Source organism: Dipodomys spectabilis, unplaced genomic scaffold, assembly GCF_019054845.1.
Source record: "Dipodomys spectabilis isolate Male_0828 unplaced genomic scaffold, ASM1905484v1 ptg000085l, whole genome shotgun sequence".
Taxonomy (NCBI): domain Eukaryota; kingdom Metazoa; phylum Chordata; class Mammalia; order Rodentia; family Heteromyidae; genus Dipodomys; species Dipodomys spectabilis.
Window position 1 is genome coordinate 8,285,590 of NW_024870762.1, and position 21,739 is coordinate 8,307,328.

The 21,739-nt window shown below is 37.8% G+C and overlaps 2 protein-coding genes and 1 pseudogene across 2 annotated transcripts; all 3 read right to left on the reverse strand.

Annotated features, from left to right (window-relative positions):
• Positions 1-548: 548 nt before the first annotated feature.
• Positions 549-3,917, reverse strand: LOC122111519 (vomeronasal type-1 receptor 4-like). The gene is made up of 2 exons (XM_042684385.1): positions 3,831-3,917; positions 549-1,740 (listed from the first exon to the last, which is right to left on the reverse strand). The coding sequence occupies exon 2, from the start codon at positions 1,661-1,663 to the stop codon at positions 779-781; it is 885 nt and encodes a 294-aa protein (XP_042540319.1). The 5' UTR covers positions 1,664-1,740; positions 3,831-3,917; the 3' UTR covers positions 549-778.
• Positions 3,918-10,315: 6,398 nt separating this feature from the next.
• Positions 10,316-11,095, reverse strand: LOC122111245 (annotated as a pseudogene).
• An 8,214-nt stretch (positions 11,096-19,309) lies between these two features.
• On the reverse strand, positions 19,310-20,245 carry LOC122111246 (vomeronasal type-1 receptor 4-like). The gene has a single exon (XM_042683967.1). It carries the CDS (start codon positions 20,243-20,245, stop codon positions 19,310-19,312), a length of 936 nt encoding a protein of 311 aa, XP_042539901.1.
• Positions 20,246-21,739: the final 1,494 nt, after the last annotated feature.

Consider the following 21,739-nt stretch of genomic DNA (forward strand, 5'->3'; position numbering starts at 1 on the left):
ACTCAGTAGTCTGAGTTCTAAGGGTGGCAGTTTAAAGCCAGCCTGGGCATGCATGTCTGTGAGGCTCTTATCTCCAACTAAACATCAAAAAACTAAAAGTGGAGCTAGGACTCAAGTGGTACAGCACTAGACGTGAGCACAAAAGCTTAGGGACAGCACCCAAGCACTTGAGCTCAAGCCCTAGGAATGGCACCCCTACCCCCCAAATGATTGACTTAACATATTATAATGATAACTATGCATTCCATACAAGTTTTTTTTCATTCCAAAAAAGAACAACAAAAAAAGCTGTGTGAAGGTATGAGAGGGGCAAACTGGTAGAAAGTAAAGGAAGGGGTGATGTTGTTCAAAAAAAAAGAATTGTACTCATTACCTCATTTATGAAATGTGAACTCCTCTTTAAACACTTTAATAGTAACAATAAAATTATTTTTGAAAACACAAAGTGTTTCACCACAATAATCATTCCCAGCTGTTTTGTCGATTACTAAAGACAGACTGTTCATTGAGCAGTGTAATAGCACTAATCAGTGATATCTATAGACAAATTTCTATTTGTTGCATTTTCATTTATTTGTTTAACATGCATTGAATTCACAAAAAATCTGGAAACCTGTGATGAAATTCTCCTGATTATGACCCCACTAACCTAATTTCTTTCAAAAGAGGTGAGATTCTATTTCTGTCCCACAATCCAAACAGAAAAAAACAGAAAACATGAAATCTATGTAAGCAATAAAATCAATGATATGGAACTTTCATAAATGGGTATCCTATGCTAGCATTGAGCCAGATTTCCATCTCTGGAAATCAGTATAAAGGGACTGAGAATGGCATAACCAACTTTCAGAAATTCTTGAATGTTTTGCATCATGGAATTATTCTCTAAGAAGGAAATTAAAAGTACAGAAAAAGCACATTCTGTCCAATAAAAGAAAAGAAAACAAAGCATGAGAAGGAGAACACTGTAAGCAGCTTTCATCTCAGGAGAAGTTTTGTAGAGAAAGTTGGAATTCTGCAGGTAGAGAACACGCTGGTGGTGCTTGTGGAGAAGAAATACCATGTAACCACTGGCCACACTCATGATACCCTGAAACACAGCATCCCTCAAGACCAGGAAGGTAAGAAAAATCCATTTCATTATCGAGTTGTCTGGTACAAAATAGCAATAGGTATCACTTACACTAGGTTGTGATATGTTCATACTGCTGATATTTTTTATGTGGAATAGTAAGTCCAAGCATATCAAGGAATTGAGAACCCAAAAGAACAGCAATAGGAGAAGGATGTGCCACGTAGACTGAAGCTTCAGCTGCCTCCACACAGAGTCTCTGGGGCTGATGGTGATGGCCTGGACCAGGGTGAGGAGACTGCTGGTGCAGATGGAAAGTCCTCGAGTCACTCTCTCTAGGTAAGCAGACATCACACAACCTATATCCTCTAAGAAGTTCTCCATGCCAAAGGCTGCTACTGTTGTTGGTATCACTTTCGAAAGAAGCATTATGATGTTTGTAAAAGCCAAGTGGATGAATACAATGTGTACAGATTTCTTCTTGGAACCGCTAAACATGTGCATATAATTCAAAAGAATAAAGTTGTTCCCTACAATGCCAAGCCCAGATGTAGAAAGGAAGATGGTTGCCTTGAAAAAACTCAAAGACATAGCGTACTTTATAGGCAGAGAATCTTGGATCCAGCCAACATCACATTTAAGAAACTGTTAGTAATGACAATAGGCATCTGCAAAAAAAATCACATATTTTGCAGTGTAAAACACAGTCAAGTTCTATGAAGTGGTTTATCTTTTGTCTAAAGGACTCTATTTTGTTCTACATGACAGTGTGTAGAAATATTTCACTATAATCTGACATGCCTTATTGAAAAATATGTTTACCAATCTAAACTTTTCTATGTATGATTGAGTTTATAATAGCAAAAACCTATCTACTTCATTAAAGCCTGCTCATTTAACATATCCAAATCAGAGTGACAGATGGAACTTCCAAGTCCTGTAACTAGACATTAACTCTTTGTTTTTTTAAAAAACTTTCTACCTAGTGAATTCTCCTCAAACATTTCTAGACACCTGGCTTCATGATACACCCCCAAAGTTCTGAAATTCGATTGTTTCAACATTTCAATGCCTTTCAATAACTTCCACTGTAGCTCTTGTTTTGTTAAATATGCCTGGCTTACTTAAATTTTGCTTCAAAGTTTAACTTTGTTTTTTTTATTATTTTAAATTTATTATTGTGAAAATACTGTACAGAGGTTTTGCAATTACATAGGCAAGATAATGAGTACCTTTCTTACCAAGCATTGTAGCCTCCTCCGTTGTTTCCCCTTCCCATCCCAAAGTTTAACTTTGATGCTTATACCTTAACAGTTTTTGTGTTTCCTCAAATGATTTTATGGTTTTTACTGCTGACAAATATTCAGTGGATTTTGGGTCCTCAATATTAGGTTAAACTGTGTTGTTACCTTTTCAGCTATGATACAGCACTTAAAACTGAATCAGCCAATCGAGTTCTAGTCATCAAATGTCAGAATGTTAGAACCCCTCTGTACCAGGTAGAAGGGGTGCCCTAGAAGAACTCTGGATTAGTGCCTCAGGGTCATTAGGAGAGGTTTAAATTCTCATTTTGTGCCCATCAGAACCACTGAGAGAAACCTGAATCATTTCTGCATTTGTTGATATTTATCAAGGTAGTTCAGGGGAAGTGGATTACCTAAGAATTGTGTACTGTTTTATGCCGAGAGCTGTTTTTTTTTTTTTTTTTTTTTTTTTTTTTTAGCAATATCTAAAGTTGACTGTATGTAGTTAAGTCCATTGGGGGCATTATTGGTTTGAAATGGTCATACTCAAATAGGGTGGCATTCAAATGGTGGCATTTTACAGTTGCTTTGTGACCTGGAAAGAAAGAATGATCTCAACTGACTTTGCAAGCTGCTTTATCTGTGTCATTTTGGTATAAAATTGCAAGTTCCCTATCAGACCAAGTTCACTTTTCCTCTTCAAGCCTGGATAAGATTTAATCTTTTACATCTAAGAGCTCTAATTTCATTTGCTACATAGAGATTATGTAAAACAACTAACAGTTTTTTTAAATAAAATAAATGAATTTATTTGCATTAATCCATGGAACGTTTGCATGTTTTGGAATGTGTTTCTGTCAGCCTTTCCTTTTCCTTTCCTTTTAAATACTACAGGATTGCTTTAACTTAATTTGTCCTGAAGGTCTCTCACTGCATGGTCTTCATAAAGGTTTATATTCAGCTAGCTTTATGATTGTAGTTATTGCCTTTCAATCCTTTCTGTAACATTTGGAGCAATTTTGCCTATAAAAGTGCCTCATGGGAATAACCCATCGTAAAGATGAAGCATATAATGAAACATGCCACAAGAATCAAAGGCAAAGAGTAACAATTACCACCAAATCTTAAAATTTAAGAATGTAAAAATTATAATCACTAATTTTTGAGTGATTTTTGGGGAGAGGGTCTCAAAGTGAGGAATACCTGAATAAGGAATAGTGAGCACTTGCCTACATTGTCTTGGCAAATCCAATTAAAAAAAAGACAGCCTGGACAATAAGCTAAGTGGATTAAGTGAATGAGCATCCAGTAGTTGGGGCAAATTAATGTCCACACCTGGACATTTTCTCAAGTAAAAATACAATGGTTGCCTATTGCTAAATACTAGTAGAATAAAATTCATGTGAGTTATCTCAGGCCTTGTAATTAACTCCCTGATTCAAGCAAAGAGGTTAATATTGAAGTTTCTAAGCACATGTTTTGTAGTAAAATAAGGAGTTGTTAAATCTACTCACCATGTTAGCTGCACTGAAGACAAATTCCAGCTTAGTCCTTCTGGCCAAGGGAGGCGTCCCAAGTCTTATTTGTACCCTCAGTGTCTCTAGAGCTCTCAGAAACTAGCACTGACACTTCAGTTTTCACACTTGTCTCCCTGACAGGGAGGAGGAAACTCTGTAGAGTTTCAGTCCCTGAAGTACAACCTTTGTTCTCCCTCCACAATTACTACATTGATTGCCTCTGAAGTTGTAGCAGCTTAATTGTCATTTATTTATTCTAGATACAAAAGTGAGAAAGTATAACTTGAGAGCAGGTACAGGAGGGAAAAGTGAAGGAAGGGGTGACATTGTCCAAGAAAGAAATGTACTCATTACCTGACTTATGAAATGGTAACCCTTCTGTAAAACACCTTAATAGTAACAATAAAATTGTATTTTTTAAAAAGGGGAAATTGAACTACAGACTAGGTTTCCGTAATTAGAGTTTCTCACTTCTCCAGATTTGTCTTATTCCTCCTTAAGTTCCAATCCGTGAGAACTAGTTATTGAGACAGAGATTAGGCCACTTTCATTTCTTTCTCAAGTTCTCTGTGAGTATATGAAATTAATACAGAATGGTTAGTACTTGGGTCTCCATTTTCTGAGCGAGAGCAAATCATTTTTCTCGGTAAGATAAGAATCACCTAGTTCTATGTATACATGCACATGGGCACTTCAAGGTCTTAGCCATATGTGGATTTTGATTCTTTATTTATTCAACAGTAAATGGGACTCAGCAAATTAAGTGTGTTCATTTCTGCCCCCTTTCCAAAAAATCAACTCCAACACAGAATGTTAAATCACACTTCGATAATTTATCAATATCAACAATTGGTCCTATCTGTTATTTAGTCTCTTGCCAAGAAGGACTTTTTTAGTTTCTGGTACAAAGTATTGTGAATAAATGTGGACATAAAGGAGGGATTCAAGGTGAGAATATAGCATTATTTGTTCCAGTAGTGAGAGACAAGCTCATGGTTACTGATTCTGGTCACTGAGATGGTACACTATTATTTATGCATCTGTAATAGTCTCAGTTTTGTGATGTATTTGGTACTTTTCTCTATTTTAAGAAATATATATATATATATATATATATATATACACACACACAAGCGGTTTTCTTTTTCCTTTTTTCTTTTGGCTGTTGTAGGGCTTAAACTCATGGCCTGGGCACTGTCCTGAGTTCTTTTGCTCTCAATTGCTTTGAGCCATGGCTCTACTTCCATTTTTTGAGGGATTAAATGTAAATAAGGGTCTCAGAAATTTTTTTCCGTCTCAGCTGACTTGGAACCAGGGATCTTCAGATCTCAACCTCCTGAGTAGCTAGGATTATAGGCCTGAGGCCCCAGTGCCCAGATTGTGATTTCTTTTTCTTCTCTTTTAAAAGAAACAGTGTTTAAATCAGATAGTGAAATGAATTTAAATTAAAGCTTGAAATCTCCAGCATCCCTCAGCATTCTTTATGTTTTCCCAATTTGTTTCAGCCCATTTCCTCAGCCAGAATTACCTATATCTTCATCAGTTCTATCAACCTTATTCTTTGTGATTCAAATTAGTCAGTTCACAGGCATTTATGATTAAACTCCTCAAAATTATGCACCACTCAAGCACATTTTATTCATTCTTATGATACATCAAAATAGAGCTAAAAAAATCTATGTCCGTTCTTTCCTGTGTCCTGAGTCTTCAAGTTTTAAGTGCTGGATCCTTTGGAAATCCATATGAAAACAAGTCAACCTTACCGTTAGAAAGCCATCTTATGATACAGATAGATATATGTGGAAGCATCCTTGGATCTTAAGTGGGGAACAAAGTACCCCAGGAACAAGGAATAGACTCTGTGATGTTTCATCCTGCAGTGTAGAAGAATCAGTATCACTGGGTAGAAATTCGGTACTGCTAGTACTACTGAACAAACAGATTTGTGAACAGACATATGGTCTCCCTTTCCAGACAATTACATTAGTTGTGAATTAGGGGTCCAGAGAAGATATTCTGAGTTGACTGCACTGGCCCCAATGTGAGAGCCTCTGTCACCTAAATGCGGGTTCTAGAGTGCAGCCTTGGACTGTAGTGAGCACACAAGAACTTTTTGACCAGGCTCATTGCTATTAGAAGCTATTAGTCCAGGTAGTTCCTTCTCAGCATGACCATACCTTTAACCCAGAAAGTTGCTTCCCTCAGGGGGCACCAGGAAGCAGGGAAAAAAAGAATGATCATGCACACAATGATTTTTTTTCCAATAGTCTCCACTATTTTATTAACCATTAAAGCTAAACTCATTTTGTCCCATACTACTCCTAAAGAGTGTCTTCTCCAGGTTTTTGGTCACTAACATACAAAGTGGGAATCCCCACATCTCTCACAGCTTTCCTACCAATTTTGTGAGGATCCTCTTAGTTAAGACACTATTGGGATTCCAAGTCCATAACCTCTCTGAAATAAGAAACTCAGAAAAGGTAGCATATTATGAGGAAACTTTCTTGTGTTTAAAATAATGGAGAGATCAAGATGCTTCAATACGTGGACATTGAACAAGAAATGTGCTGAAAGTAAACTAATGTATGATTTTAAGAAATGCACACAGGGCGCAGGTGGCTCACACCTGTAATCCTAGCTACTCGGGAGGTTGAGATCTGAGGATCACAGTTCAAAGCCAGCTGGGGCAGGAAAGGTCATGAAGGTCATGAGACTCTTATCTCCAATTGACCATCAGGAAACTGGAAGAGGTTCCATGGCTCAAGTGGTAGAGTGGTTACCTTGAGCTGAGGAAAGCCCCTGGGCCCACAGTTCAAGCCCATGAAAGCAAGAAAGCAAGAAAGCAAGGAAGGAAGGAAGAAAGAAAGGAAGGAAGGCAGGAAAGAAGGTAGGAAGGAAAGAAGGAAGGAAGGATACAGCAACTTTAGTAGTATTTCAAAATGTTGGTTGAAGTGTTAGATTTTCAGTGTCATGATGGTGCACCCAGTTTTATTGTATTAACTACAAGTTACTTTCTTTGTCTTGACTGTATTTATGAGACATTTATGTGTCCTAGTAACAACAATGAAAATAAATAACTCCTTTTTCAATTTGAAATATCACATTTTTTGTTATTGTGCTAATACTTGGTAATGAAGTGGAGTAGTCATAACAAGTTCTATTTATCTATACATCCATGTGTCATGTTATATACTTAAATATTCTGGTTTTGGAGGAATTATTTGATGCAGGTTTCAAAGTCTTTACTGGTCATTGCAAATGTTGACAAACTAAAAAAATATGGCATACGAGATGCCCCACAATAGATGAGTAGATCCAAAGATGTGGTGCCCATATACATCAGAATTTTACACAACCATTAGAAGAAGAAAATAATGTCATCTTCAGGAAAATGGATGGAGCTAGAACCAATCATGTTAAGTGTGATAAGGCAAGATCAGACAGACAAATGACACATGTTTTTCCTGGTAAGCAGAAGTGATCAAAAATCCACTGAGATATGACAAATTTCTCGCATATAGTCAGACCAAAAGAGGATAGTCTTAGGAGAGAATCACAAAGGTGTCAGACCCAAGTGCCTGTTCATATATAGATAAAATAATATACATAGTGAAAGGAACACCAAAGATCCAAAGGCATGGGAGCAAAGGACATTTTTCTTAATATGTTTTTTCTTGTGCTCATAATTCTGTATTCTTTACCTTATGTAAAGTATATTCACGTGCATATATGTAGGATGGTGGGGGAAGGGCACAGAATCTGAGGAAAAAGAGTGAAAAAGTGCAGCAGTGAAGTGCACTGGACCTTCATGAAAGTGAAGATTGCAACTCATTGTGGAGATGGGGTGAAGGAATAGGAGAGAATGAGGGAACAGGTGATACTGCATGAAAGGAAATGTATTTATTACCTGATGTATGTAAATGTAACACTTCTGTACATAAGCTGGATAACAACAAAAAATTTAAAACATTCCTACTTTTGGACAATAAATCACTGATTTTAATAAATAAATTTTATGAAAGTAGACTGAAAAATGTGGTACAGTTGACCAATACAAATTGTGCATTCATGTATGTATGTATGTATGTATGTATGTATGTATGTATGTATGAATGCCAGTGGTGGGGTGCTGGGCCTGGGCACAGTCCCTGAGCTCTTTATGTTCAATGGTAGCTCTTTACCACTTTGAGTCAGGGCAGTACTTCCAGTTCTTGATTGGCTAATTAGAGAGAAGACTCTCATGGCAACTTTTCTGTTTTTGATTGGCTTCAAAGCAGCATCTTCAGATCTCAGCCTTCTGAGTAGCAAGGATTACAAGTGTGAGCGTCCAGCACCCAGCTGCATTTGTATATTTATATACAGTGCATTATGTAGTTTTTCTGTTTCTCTCTCTCTGTCCCTTATTTCCCGTTTCTCTCCCCCTGCCCTGCCCCCCAGAAAGCATAGGAAATATTTAAAAGTAACTGACAACTTTGTTACAAATTCATTTTCTTTTCGCATAGTGTTGTATGAACAATCCCAAATTTCCAAAGTCATAGTTTATTTTCCTATTTTAGAAATTTATTATTATATAATGCAGTATAAGTTTTATAAATATGTGTCTATATACATGTGCATGCATGAAACCTTTTGAGATCTCTATTACTTCAGAAAAATAATGGGATTATTTTATCATACATTTATGTATGCAAACACGATTTAATTAGATATACCTAAAGTGAAGGTTAATTATATATGTCCTTAATTTATTGGTTGATTGATTGCTTGTATCAGGCTTGAACTGAGGCTTGTAACCCTTTCCCAGTGACTTTTTTTTCTCAGAGCTGGCACTTTACCACTTGAGTCAGGCTTCCAGTCCAGCATTTTTCTGGTTAGTTGGAAATAGTCTGAGAGACATTTTTCCCTAGGGTTGATTTCAATCTTAAAATCTTCACATTGTAAAGTGCTAGATATATAGGCATGAGATAGCATGCCCAGATCTACTTTTAATATTTTAATTGCAAGATGAACAAAAATCAAGGAACATAAACAGTGTTCGATAGAAAGGTCAGCTAATTTTGCTTACTCTCTTATTTTCACACATATTGCCTACCCACAAAATTTCTAACAGAGACATTTAGATTTCCAGAGACCAGTGCGGGACTTATTGGTGTTGATTCCTCTAGAAAGTTTCCAAAGTCAGAGCTCAGAAGATGATTTATGGAACAAATAGAGTTCTGGCTTCCGTTCCATTAACTGCTTTCTACACCACCTAGTCTCAGAATTCACAGAGTAAGACCACTCCCTCTTTGCTTATAGAAACCTTTTTCTGCTTCAAAAATCTTGGTTAAGTGAGATCTGAAGCCAGCAGAAGGCTTTAATAAAACAGTTGGATAGGTTTTGTGCTCCTCTAGATGAAACTGAGCTGCAGTGGACTGTGGTCTGCCCAGAGCACGATGAGCTGAGATTCCTTCTGTGGATGCCTGAGGCAGTGGGAGTTTCCTGAACTTCTACTTTCTCTGGTCTCCATGGGAAATCAGAGAAATGTCCACCTTGGTTTCAGCGATCACAACACACTCCTGTCTTCGGGAGAGGTGGTCCTTATGTGCCATGAATCCCAGCCAACATTTGCATCCATGAAAGGGTGAATACTCAGGATTGTGACTGGAGCAAAGACTTGGAGTTGTTCCTGTGTAGGCCATGTCATGAGTGACTTGAAGTGGAAGCTGTTTTCTCCAAAGGTGCAGTCTCTTGGCCTGTGAAATTTACAGTAGAGATATCAGTGCCAGAGACGCTCCAGCGATACATTGGAGCACCATCTGGAGCATTGTTTTCAAAGTCAGGAAAGCATCCATTGTAAAAGAACAGTTTCTCCCTGTGTGTATTCCTAGATATTCCTCACCATTATGGTCTTGGATGTGTTTCTAATTGGCATACAGTGTTTCTCATGATCAATTTCTTTAATGCTTTTGAAACCAAAGATCATCTGATTTTCTGTACAGATGTAAGTGACACATCTTAATTCTTCATTTTTCTATTGCTCCTTAGAAAGCTGCTGGTACATACTTACAAGGTACTAAATAATTTCTTTAAGACTGTGAACACTAAAGCTTATTTGGTCTAACATTAATACAAGGTTATTGGTTAATCAAAAGTTGAGGTTTGAGGGAAAATATACTATGTATTTGAAGGAGCAGAAGTATTTTCTTCCTACTTAAGAAACTACCGGATAAGAATAGGAAGAAAATAAGGATCTGTCTGGCCAAGATTCTAGAATCTCTGAATCAATCTTAGATTTTCAAGAACTAGACTTCTTACAAATAAAAGAAATCTATGAAAATAAAGCCTTATTTTCATGATATCATAGTATGGTAGCATAAAGATATTTGGATTGTATTACACCTCTAGCTCATTGAGGAATCAATGTAAAGTATTTTTTGTACTTCTCAGTGAACTTTCCAGTATTTAGCAATCTGTGCATTCCCCATGATCAAGATGTGCAGTCACGTGTCATGATAGAACCTATAAATTGTGGAAATGAAATCTGCCCAATTAAAAAAAAGAAAACAGGTCAAGAGAATGAGAGTAGTATGAGTGGCTCTGATTTCTGGGCTGGAATTGTGTATGAACCTGGAGTTATGAAGGTAGAGGACTCCCTTGTGCTGTTTATACAGATGGAAAGCCATGTACCCACTGCTCCAGCCCATCAGACTCTGAAACATCACATCCCGAAGAGCCATAAGGGAGAGGAGAAGCCACCTAACCACAGGCTTAGATTGATGCCTATGACAATACCAACATGTATTTCAATTCTGGAGCTGTTCATGCTATTGAGGAACAAATAGGAGCTTATCAGAGAGTTCAAGACCCAAAACAAGAGGATATAGGGAAAAACTTGACATATAGTCTGTGCTTAGAGCTTTCTCCACTGGGTGGTTCAGGGGCTGATGGTAATGACCTGGACCATGGTGAGGAGACAGGTGGTGCAGATGGAAAGGCCTTGAGCTAGTTTTTCCATATAAATCACAGTTTTGCAACCAACATCACCTAGGAAGTTTATGAAACAAAGATCTGTAGTTAATATACCTCTGGCCCCTATGCTACAAATAATAATAGCATTTGAAAAAAACAGGTGAATGTGGATAAGGTATATAGGTTTCTTTTTTTTCAGGACGCATAATGATAGTATATACATGTTTCACAAGTATAAGGAAGTTTCCTAAAATTCCAGGACCAGTATGCATATAGAAGATTATCCTTTGAATGAGGTTACTCCAAATCATCTGATTTCATGTACAGGACCAGGAAAAGCCTTTTGAGAAGCACAACCAAGTAAAGATGACATATTTGAGGTCTATTGATTTTCCCTGTTTATATAGTAAAGTAATGGTTTATGAAGTATGTAGATGTACAAGGTCATTTCCTCGAAGATGCCTAATTTTCTTTCCTCATTTCCTCCCTCCCTTATTTCCTCATTTCCTTCATTTGTTCTCTTTCTTGTTTACTTCTTATCTTCTTTCCCTCACATTTTTCCTCTTTTCCTTCCCTCCCTCCCTCCCTATTTCCCTTCCTTCCTTCCTTCCTTCCTTCCTTCTTTACTTCCTTCCCTCCCTCCATCCCTATTTACCTTCCTTCATTCCTTTCTTCCTTTCTTCCTTCCTTCCTTCCTTGCTTCCTTCTTTCCTTCTTTCCTTCCTTCCTGCCCTCCCTCCTTCCTTCCTTCTTGCCTGCCTTCCTTCTTTTCTTCCTTCCTTCCTTCCCTCCCTCCCTCTCTCCCTATTTCACTTCCTTCCTGCCTTCATTCCTTTCTCCTTCCTTCCTTCCTTCCTGCCTTCCTTCCTTCCTTCCTTCCTTCTTGCCTGCCTGCCTGCCTTGCTTCCTTCCTGCCTTCCTTCCTTCCTGCCTGCCTGCCTTCCTGCCTGTCTTCCTTCCTTTCTTCCTTCCTTCCTTCCTTCCTTCCTTCCTTCCTTCCTTCCTTCCTTCCTTCCTTCCTTCCTTCCTTCCTTCCTTCCTTCCTTCCTTCCTCTCTATCTCTTTCACTCTGTCTATCTGTCTGTCTGTGTCTCAGGTCCTGCTGTCTTTGATCTTTTTAGCTCAATCAAGGTTACCACTTTACCAATTGAAACACAGCTGCACTTCCACCTTTTTTTATTTTTCGTGGTTTATTGGAGATAAATGTCCCATGGACTTTCGTGCCTTGACTGTTCTGGAACTGTGATCCTCTGATCTAAATCTCCTAAGTAGCTAGAATTACAGGCATGAGGTACCAGTGTCTAGCACTTTCTCCTTTCTTGATTCCTGGGACCTGGGGATTCATGATGACTACAATTTAGACACAGACTACATGCATCCACCTGTTTTTGCTTCTTTGTATTCCTCATGTCCAAATTTTCTATGATCATTTTCTTTTTCCACAAGAGGTAAACAAAAGCAATATATGCATGCAGTCAATTTCCAATGTGTACACATTTCAGTTCTCATACCCATACATACAATCATTATGGTGGATTTTTTCTTTTCTTTTCTTTTTTTATTTTAATCAGGTGTGTTGCTCCAAGGTGTGTTCCTGAGCCTGTTTGTGTTCAAACTTAGTACTCTACCAATTGAATAACAACACTAATTCAGGTGTTAGAGTAGTTAATTGGCGATAAGAGTGTCAGGGGGACTCTTTTGCCTGGGCTGGCTTTGTGTGTGTCTACTATGATCCTTAGATCTCAACCTCTACAGTAGCTAGGATTACAGGCATGAGCCACCAGCACCTGTCATTGGTAGTTTTGTTGTACTTTTCCTTCCCTGGGATCATCTGAATGATCCTGTATACATTCATCCTTCAAGTAAGCAAAGAATCCATACCCTGTAAACCAAACTACTCTAAAATCTCCTGCTGTGATTGTAAAACCATTTTAAGAAGTGGTATCTTTGTCTTTTCTATGCATTCTGTATTATATAAAAAAATGAAGATCACAAATTTATGTTGCTTTTATTCTTACAAAATATAAAAGCTTCCCTTGTCAACCAGAATTTAGTCACCAACAATTTTTTTGTTTATCAGTTTTATTTGTGCAATACTTACAAGATCATTGACCACCTCCTATGACAGTTATCCATAGACACTTTGCAAAAGAATATGAATATGTCTCCATGGTGAACTTTTTCCTAACCAGTAACCTTCCTAGCACAATGCTGGCTATGGGTCAGCAATCAGCTTGGAATTTTGTCCCTTAGTATTACCTGACCCTACAGGGCTATGTTCCCAGGCTGGATGGATGTCTGCCAGCTGCCATTATCCTCCCCTGCAGAGTGAGAACTCCTTGGAGGTGTTGCTTTTGAGTCCATTTTTATATTTTTCCTAACATAATCTCCTGTTATTAAGTGCTTGAAAAACAGCTTACAAATAAATTATGAACTGAGACATATGATTCAAAACCTTGACAATAAACTCAGCTCAGCAACGTATCAGCTAAATAGTTTGTGAAGGTATTTGGGTTCCTTTTTGTTTCATTCTGGATGTTAAAAACTGAGTGACCTGGAGAAGTCAATGCACTTTGATTTCAGTTTCCTCACAGGTAGAGATGAGTTGAACACACAGGTTTCTACAGATACAGGGAATGATGGAGACTATCCTTAAGACACTCATAAATCAGAGTTAATTTTTACTTGCAATATCTCTGGTATTGCTATGGCTAAGATTTTACTTTAGAAAAATATACCCGTTGGTCCTCTGACATATCAATAATAGTCTCTGGAATAAAGAAAGAATATTTTGTTGTCTTGATGAATGTCACAAGTGGGCTGGAAAAGCCATACACCTATATCTATTCTAAAAACTTTTTTGGAGAGACGTTGATGTGTATATTTCATTAATATTTTAAAAAGTTCTTATCTCCTTCTAAATCAAGGGCTTCTTTTTTTTTTTTTCTTTTGGCCGTTGTGAGGCTTGAACTCTGGGCCTGGGTGCTGTCCCTGAGCTCTTCAGCTCAAGGCTAGCACTCTACCACTTGAGCCACAGCACCACTTCTGGTTTTCTGAGTGGTTTATTGGAGATGAGAGTCTCAAGGTCTTTCCTGCTTGGGCTGGCGTTGAACTGCGATCCTCAGATCTCAGTCTCCTGAGCTAGGATTATAGGCCTGAGCCAGTGGCACCCGGCTCAAGGACGTCTTGTAGAGAGAAAAACAGAGGTTACTGGAATTAATAGGTCTTCTGCTACCTGGGTTCTGTCTGATACTTTCCTATTCTACAAATGGTGAAATGTCTCAGTCCCTTATCTCTCACCACCTGCATCTGACCAGCTCTGCCCCCATAGCTTCCCTTCTAACACCAAAGGCAGCCGCAAACTACAGTGCTGGATCACTTACCTACATAGTCTCTGCAGCTGCATCATGGTGGATATTGTGATTAAGCAGTAAGAGTCAGGATGTATTTATTCTTCATGAGTCCCACTGCTCATAAACCACTCCATTGTTGTCAAGATGTGACTGTCTTGAGTTTTATCTTCACCAGGGGAAAAATGGCCTGATGATGAAGAGTTCCCTAAAGTGTCCAAGTTTCTTCAACTTGATTTTACTCTTATCCCATATCCTCCATTCATCATCATCAAAGCCAGGAAGTAATGTTAAAGAAACTTCTGAGAATCCACAGAGATCACTTTCTGAATATTTTCTGAGTATACCTTCATTAATAGAAAAGATCATCCAATGGTACAATCTAGATCTCCTCTTGTACATATTGTCCAGGACATGGCAGTTGGGGACTTATGGAGAGCTGGGATGGTGTGTGTCCTGCTTCTGGCTGTTTACTTGGGTCCCTTCATGTGTCTTACTGAAGTATTGACTTCTGTTTTATGCTACTTCTTAGAGGTATTTTTCCTTGAAATGTTCACTGCCAAACCAGGATTGTCTTTTTTTTGTTGGTTGGTCTTGGGACTTGAACTCAGGACTTGGACACTGTCCCTGGCTTCTTTTGCTCAAGGCTAGTACTGTACCACTTTGAGGCACAGCTAAGTCTGGTTTTCTGGTGGTTATTTGGAGATAGAAGTGTTACACTTTCCTTCCAGGGTAGTCTTTGGACTGTGATCCTCAGCTCTCAGCATCCTGAGTGGATAGGATTACATGTGTAAGCCACCAGCCCCAGCATGATTGTTTTTTAGATGCTCAACTTCTGTGGTCATTGCCCATGAGAGCTGAGAGTATGTGTGTAGGCTTCCCTATGAGATTCACACATCAGCTCTGTATCCCTAATACCATTTTCAGAAATGGTCTCTTTCTCATTGGACACCACAGAAGATGCAAGGAGAGGGAGGCAGGTAATTCTATATTCACCACAGGCAGATATGCAGATTTACCTTAAATAACACTTTCCTGAGCTCCTCCCATTGCCTAACACTTCCTGAAGTAAAGGAGTGCAGTGAAGTGAGTGGAAAAAGAGACCTACCATTCAGTTGACACTTGCTTTTTTTTAACTCATAAAACAGTTGTATGTAGGGAGTGAAGAGGAGAAAAGAGAGAAGGTTTATACTCTTACCTGAGGAACTGATAGCAAAGTCTGTGGGTTGTCCAAACTACCTGCCTTTCTGTGACAACTACTTCATGAGGATAGAGTACTTAGGCATTCTAGAATATCTCTTTGATCCATACTACCTACCGAGTTGGAATCTGTATACAACATGGGTTGATCTTGTTTTCAAGGAACAGGATCACTTGTAGGACTTGGTCACCAAAGAGATGGTGGATGTGGCTATGGCAATGGATCATGATCAGAATACTTTCAATCACAGAGATCTTGGCAGTAATTAGGTGATTTTGTTCTATGGTATCTGTATGTACACTGTAGGACAAAGAGCTCTCATTGATCTATACAATGAGAAAAACACACAGAGCAACTAAACAGATATCTGGCTTGAATCACTAAATAACCAATTTTCAGATTTGAATCCATATCATAACTCCATCACTCCAAAGGTGTGCTGCCAATGTACCACCCAGGCCTGAACAAAAACAACTGCAGTCATTCACTAGTGTGCTGTGTAACAGGAGATCTACTTAGATTTCTTAGAAATGGATGAATATCACTTTGAATAGAAACTATATTCTGGAGATTCAAAGTATTCCTATGAACCATAGGATTATGGCTTTAATAAAGAAATTTGCTTACCAGAGTTTTGTCTTAGATTCATGTTTTCTTAAAATAAGTATCTGTGGATCTTTGTTCTTTTGAGTTAAATCTTTTATTTCTCTTAGAACCGTTTCACATTTTTCAGTTGTTTAACTTTTAGAACCTTGTTTTAAGTGATGAGTATGTGTATGGTTTAAAATGTTTTAATTGATATTATAAAGGTGCTATACAGAGGGCTTACAGTTACATAAGTCAGGTGAATAGTATATTTTTTAAAAATACTTTATTGTCAGTGTTGATGTTTTGAGGTTTGCCTTCTTAGGGTTTTCTGAACCTCTTGAACTTGAAAATTCATTTTGCCATTTGAAGTTTTCAGGCAATTTTTCCCTCCAATCTTCCATAAGAGTTCACAGGCAAAAATCAATGCAGAGTTCATGTCTAGTATAGTGGAAAACAGTGCGTGTGGAAGTATGACAAGGGAAACACAAGTGACGTGACTTCTGTCCATGTGGGTAAGGTATGAAATTGTATGAGTCTGTGTTTTTTTTAATTTAATTTAATTTTATTTTTTGTGAACATACTGTACAGAGGGGTTACAATTACATGGGCAGGATAATGCGTACATTTCTTATCAAGCATTGCAGACTCCTCCTTTGTTTACCCTTCACATCCCTTCCCAGCCTCCCCCCTCCCTGAACCCTCCCCTCCAGCCCCCCCCCCCTCCCCGCACCATGTTGTAAAGTTCGTTTTCCACATGACAACTTGTACTTCTCATTGTTGTAACAGGTCCACCTGTATCCTTAAATGACTAGTTTTTCCCCATCTCCTCCACAAGTTATACTGACATCAAATATAGTGAAAGCAGGGGTTAGACTGTGGGGGAGGGACATACAAAGCAACAAAGAGATAATCTTATAAATGCGTTAGAAACAAATGCATGAAATAAAAAAGCATTAAAATACATATATAAGGGTTCATTTTCCTAACATCACATTATCTGACCTTTTCCGCTTGACTCATACATATACTAGATATTGCAAATAAGGGAAACCATGGGACCTATGTTTCTTTGGGCCTGGATTACTTCACTTAATATAATTTTATCCAAGTTTTTCCATTTCCTAACAAATGGGGCAATGTCATTCTTTCTGATGGAGGCATAGAATTCCATTGTGTACATATATCACATTTTCTTGTTTATTGAAGCATTATATACCATAGCTAAGATATGGAACCAACCCAGAGGCCCCTCAGTAGATGAATGGATCAAGAAAATGAGTCTGTGTTTTATTGCTACCTTCAACCATTTAGATGTATAAAAACTTTAGGAGTATTTTAATTTTTTATTAATTTTCTGCTGATAATTTAGATGCATTTTAACTATTGTCAACTCAGTTCTGAAATATAAAAGTGGAGCTGAAAATAGCACGGTTTTAGGAAAGTCATATAAGAGGCGAGCAATTTATAACATCAGGCAGGTATTTTATCTTCATTGTGTATACCACACCCACCTTCTTCATCTTCTTTTCCTTGAGATGGAGTGTCTCTATTCAGGCTAAGCTGAGCTTGACATTTCAACCCCTAACCCGAGATCCCCACAGTTGTGTTGACAGCTGTAAAGCACCCGACTCAGCCTTCTTGTTCTTAATATTCAATAATATATTCTTCATGAAACAAACTTCATATGCTAGCAGATCATTTCCAGATTGCGACATACTTTGTTTGAATTTAATACTAATAATTGATTCAGAATGTTTTTGCTTTGTTTTGTTCTTTATGCTGAATGCAAAGGAAACACTTTTCCAAAAAGCAGTGAAAGAAAGATAAATTATTGTTTGCCTTCAAGCAAGTGGCAGCTATATGCAAAAGAAAGATTCTCTACTTGGAGTAATTTAGGTAATTTAACAATTGTGTATGAATAGTACTACTAACTCAAAAAGGAACAGACATTTACTACTCTTACGTAGGGCAATGTAATCCTCTATGTTCATATGGACAATAATGATAACTAATAGAACATTTTTTTTTTTGCCAATGTGGGACTTAAACTGTTGGATGCTGTTCCTAAACTTTTTCTGTTCAAGGGTAGCATTCTACACTTGAGCCATATCTCCACCTTTAGCACTGCATTGGTTAATTAGATAGAAAAATCTCATAGGCTTTCCCTGTCTAGGTTGGCTATGAAAACATGATCCTCAGATCTCAGCCACCTGAAAAGCTAGGCTTAAAGGTGTCACCAACACCTGGCTTGGTCGATGCATTCTAAAAGCATAAATTTGTAAGCCTGTCTCTACCCAATTGATCAAAGCTTTTGTGTTCTGTGCTTATAATAAATGGCATCAATATTTTATATCAATATATAAAATACTATATATTATATAAAATATTATATTAATATATAAAATATCAATATATAATTATATATTATGTATAGTATATCAATATCTTTATCAGCTATTTTACTGATGAAAGTATGTATGCTATGCGTATACCTGTATTGAATGGTTCCGTTTTAAGAAATTAATTGCAACCCTTGTTTAAATTAACGTAGAATCATATTAATGTATAGCTATTTGTAGATAAAGACAATGATAGCATGATGGAACATGCAAGGGCCCTAATGAATGGTGTCTAGGAAAAACTCAATGCTTTTTCCCCCCGAATATGACTCATTTATCCATTCAAAAAAGAGATTACTTCATATTGTTAACTACAGTGAAAAACATAGAAAGGAGTCAAGTGGAATTTCAGCTGCTGTGTCCAATTTCTCTCACAATGTACACTTTCTCTTATGTTTGTCCAGAGATTCTTCATTCATATCACATAAGACAAATATGTTTCCCTGAATTTTAGTCCCATTAATGACTTTGCTTTTATGAGAAGGTATCGAACTTATTCTTTTATCATCTGCATACAATCAATCCTATTCTATGGATGAATATTTATGGCTATTTTCAAGTAAAAATTTATATCTGCTACCCTTTACATAGTGTCTTTGAAATAATGAATCACTTAATATACAATTTTTAGATTGCTATTCTCAAATATTAAGTATACATGTATGATCAAGTGTTAGAAATGAAGTTCCTGGCATATAGAATATACTAGTAATGCTGAAAAACTTACCAAGTTGATTTCCTGCTTCTTAATACAGGTACTGTGCTACTAAAAAGCTAGGCTCATCAAAACAAGTATAATAGTCAGTCCTTGAGGCTATCAGAATAGGGAATGAGATTCTGTGTCAGTCTTGTAGTCCAAAATGTCAGTGCTAGTTCAATATTGCAGGTCTCCATTATTGACATTGGGGAATCAAAATTTACATGTTTAAGCTACCTTGAATTTACTTTGTTTTACAAACAACAAAACAAGACTAAGGCTTATTTCTATCACTGACAAATCACTGCAACTGATATTTTCAATGTCTTTCTTTTTGAAAGAAAATTGCAACAGGTCAGACATCCATCTCTCTGAATCAGCACAAAGGGACTGAGACATGCATACCCAATGGTCAAAATGCCATGAATGTTCAACATTGCAGAATTAGTTTCTAAGACAGAATTTAAAAATAGATAGAGAACACAGTCTGTCCAATAGAAGAAAAGAAAACATAACATCAGAAGGAGAACACTGTGGGCAGCTCTCATTTCAGGAAGAGTTTTGTGGAGGTGAGAGGTCTGAAGGTAGAGAACACGCTGGTGATGCTTGTGGAGAAGAAATAGCATGTAGCCACCGGCCCCACCCATGACACCCTGAAACATGGCACTGTGCATGGCCATTAGAATAAGGACTACCCACTTGGCTTTCTGACTTTCTGGTTGAAAATAACAATAATTGTCAGTTTTAGCAGCTTCTGATGTGTTTTCTCTGACATTTCCCGTGTGTCGAAATACGATGATGCTTTTCAAGTAAGTGAGGATCCAAAGGAAGAGAAACAGGGGAAGAATTTTTCTTGGAGTCTTTGGCTTAAATCTCCAGCAGAGAGAGCTTCTGGGACTGATGGTGATGGCCTGGACCACAGTTAGGAGAGTGGTGGTACAGATGGAAAATTCCCGGGCCACCCTCTGTAGAAAAACAACTACCTTACAGCCTATATCATCCAGCAAGTATCTCAAACCAAAAGCTGCTATTGCCATTGGTAATCCTTTGGAAAGAAGTATTATGGTGTTTGCAAAAGCCAAATGGATGAGAATAAGGTGTGTAGACTTCTTTTGAACTCCTCTCCAAAATCTATATATAAAATTCACAAAAACAATGATGTTCCCTACAATGCCAATTGCAGTTAGAAAGAGGAAAAGGGTTCCCTTGACAACATTCAAAATCATTTGTGTATGATGAGAAGATGTTGGATCCAGCAAACACTTCTCTGAAAGGAATTCATCAGTAATGATGATATAAATGTGGGAAAGTATTTCATAACTTAGAACACTTTAGAGTTTAAGAGACGATCATGATACATGTAATTGTTCACACACTGTTGCTACCAAACTGATTTTTCTGTACAAAATGATTGTTTTCCCTTTCAAACTCTTTGTGAGTTATTTTTATTATTTTCAAATCCCTTTTGGACTGCCAAAATCAAATATCTAAATTTGCAGTTTAGAATTTTTTTGAGCACTGTCATGATCAGAACTTGATCCTGAACACAGGCACAAAATTGATTCAGTAATTCTAAAGTCGTATTTCTAGGAAGTGTCCTCCTTCATATTTCTGGCCTCAGAAACCTGCCCCAAAGAAGAAGAAGAATGGAAATCCGTAGGCTCTCAGACCATCTCAACAACTCCCTGTTTCACTCAAAGAAAAATTAGTGTTCCCAATGAAAATTTGCATGACATCAAAATTCAAAGAATTATCAGGATTACTCACCTAGTAGCTATGGTGCAGTGGAAGCCTTGGTCAGTTCTCTGCCAAGCTGAGGCCTCCCAGATCCTATTTGTATCACACTGATGTGTGAAGCTCTTGCCTTTCATAAACTCCAAGGCTTTAATTTTCTCAGTTGTGTCCATGTCAGAGAGAAGCAAACTCTGTAGAATTTCAATCCCTGTAGTACAACTTTTCTTCTCCCTGGACAATTAGTACTTATCATTGTCTCAGAAGTTATCTTTGGCTGAATTGGGACTTAATTATTTTAATAGAAGGCAGTGAAGTGGAAATCTGAACAACAACTCAAGTGTCCAGAGCTTGTGTCAAGTGTCTTCAAACTTGTTTTCACCTGCTCCAAGTTGCAAGCTTGGAGCAGAATGGGACTAGTTCCCAAGACAGAATAAATCACTTTCCTTTCTATCTCAAGTCATTCTTTCAACAGAATATAATAAAGCTGGTCACTATTGGGGACTCCATATTTGAGCAAGTCCTTACCAGTTCCTTGACAGGACAAGGGGTCTTGAGCCATGCCTCCAATGCAACATTTTTCTGGAAAATTGGAGATAGGGTCCACAGAGTTTTCTGTTGGCAAACAACTGAGGCCTTCCAGATTCAAGTCTCCTAATTAGGGCAGAGATGTGCGGCACAGGTGCACACTTTCTAAAATTTTTATTTGTACAAAGGAGGGGGGAAGTGTTTCTATTTTGACCTTTCTGTTTGTGCATAAAATGTGTTCCAATCAAACTAACCTGTTCTGTTTTTCTTCACCTGTTCAATTGATAAAGAATTAATAGCTGGAAACTTGCCTTGAGGTGAACAACTAAGGAACAGCACCTAGGCCAAGAGTTCAAGCCTCACAACCCCCCCCTAAAAATAGTAAATGGGCACTGGTCGCTCATGCTTGTAATCCTAGCACTAAGGAGGCTGAGATCTGAGCATCAGGTGTCAAAGCCAGC

What these genes read in the sequence shown, in the direction of transcription:
- LOC122111519 (XM_042684385.1), bottom strand. Translation starts at nt 1,663, where the DNA reads ATGTCTTTGAGTTTTTTCAAGGCAACCATCTTCCTTTCTACATCTGGG.
- LOC122111246 (XM_042683967.1), bottom strand. Translation starts at nt 20,245, where the DNA reads ATGATTTTGAATGTTGTCAAGGGAACCCTTTTCCTCTTTCTAACTGCA.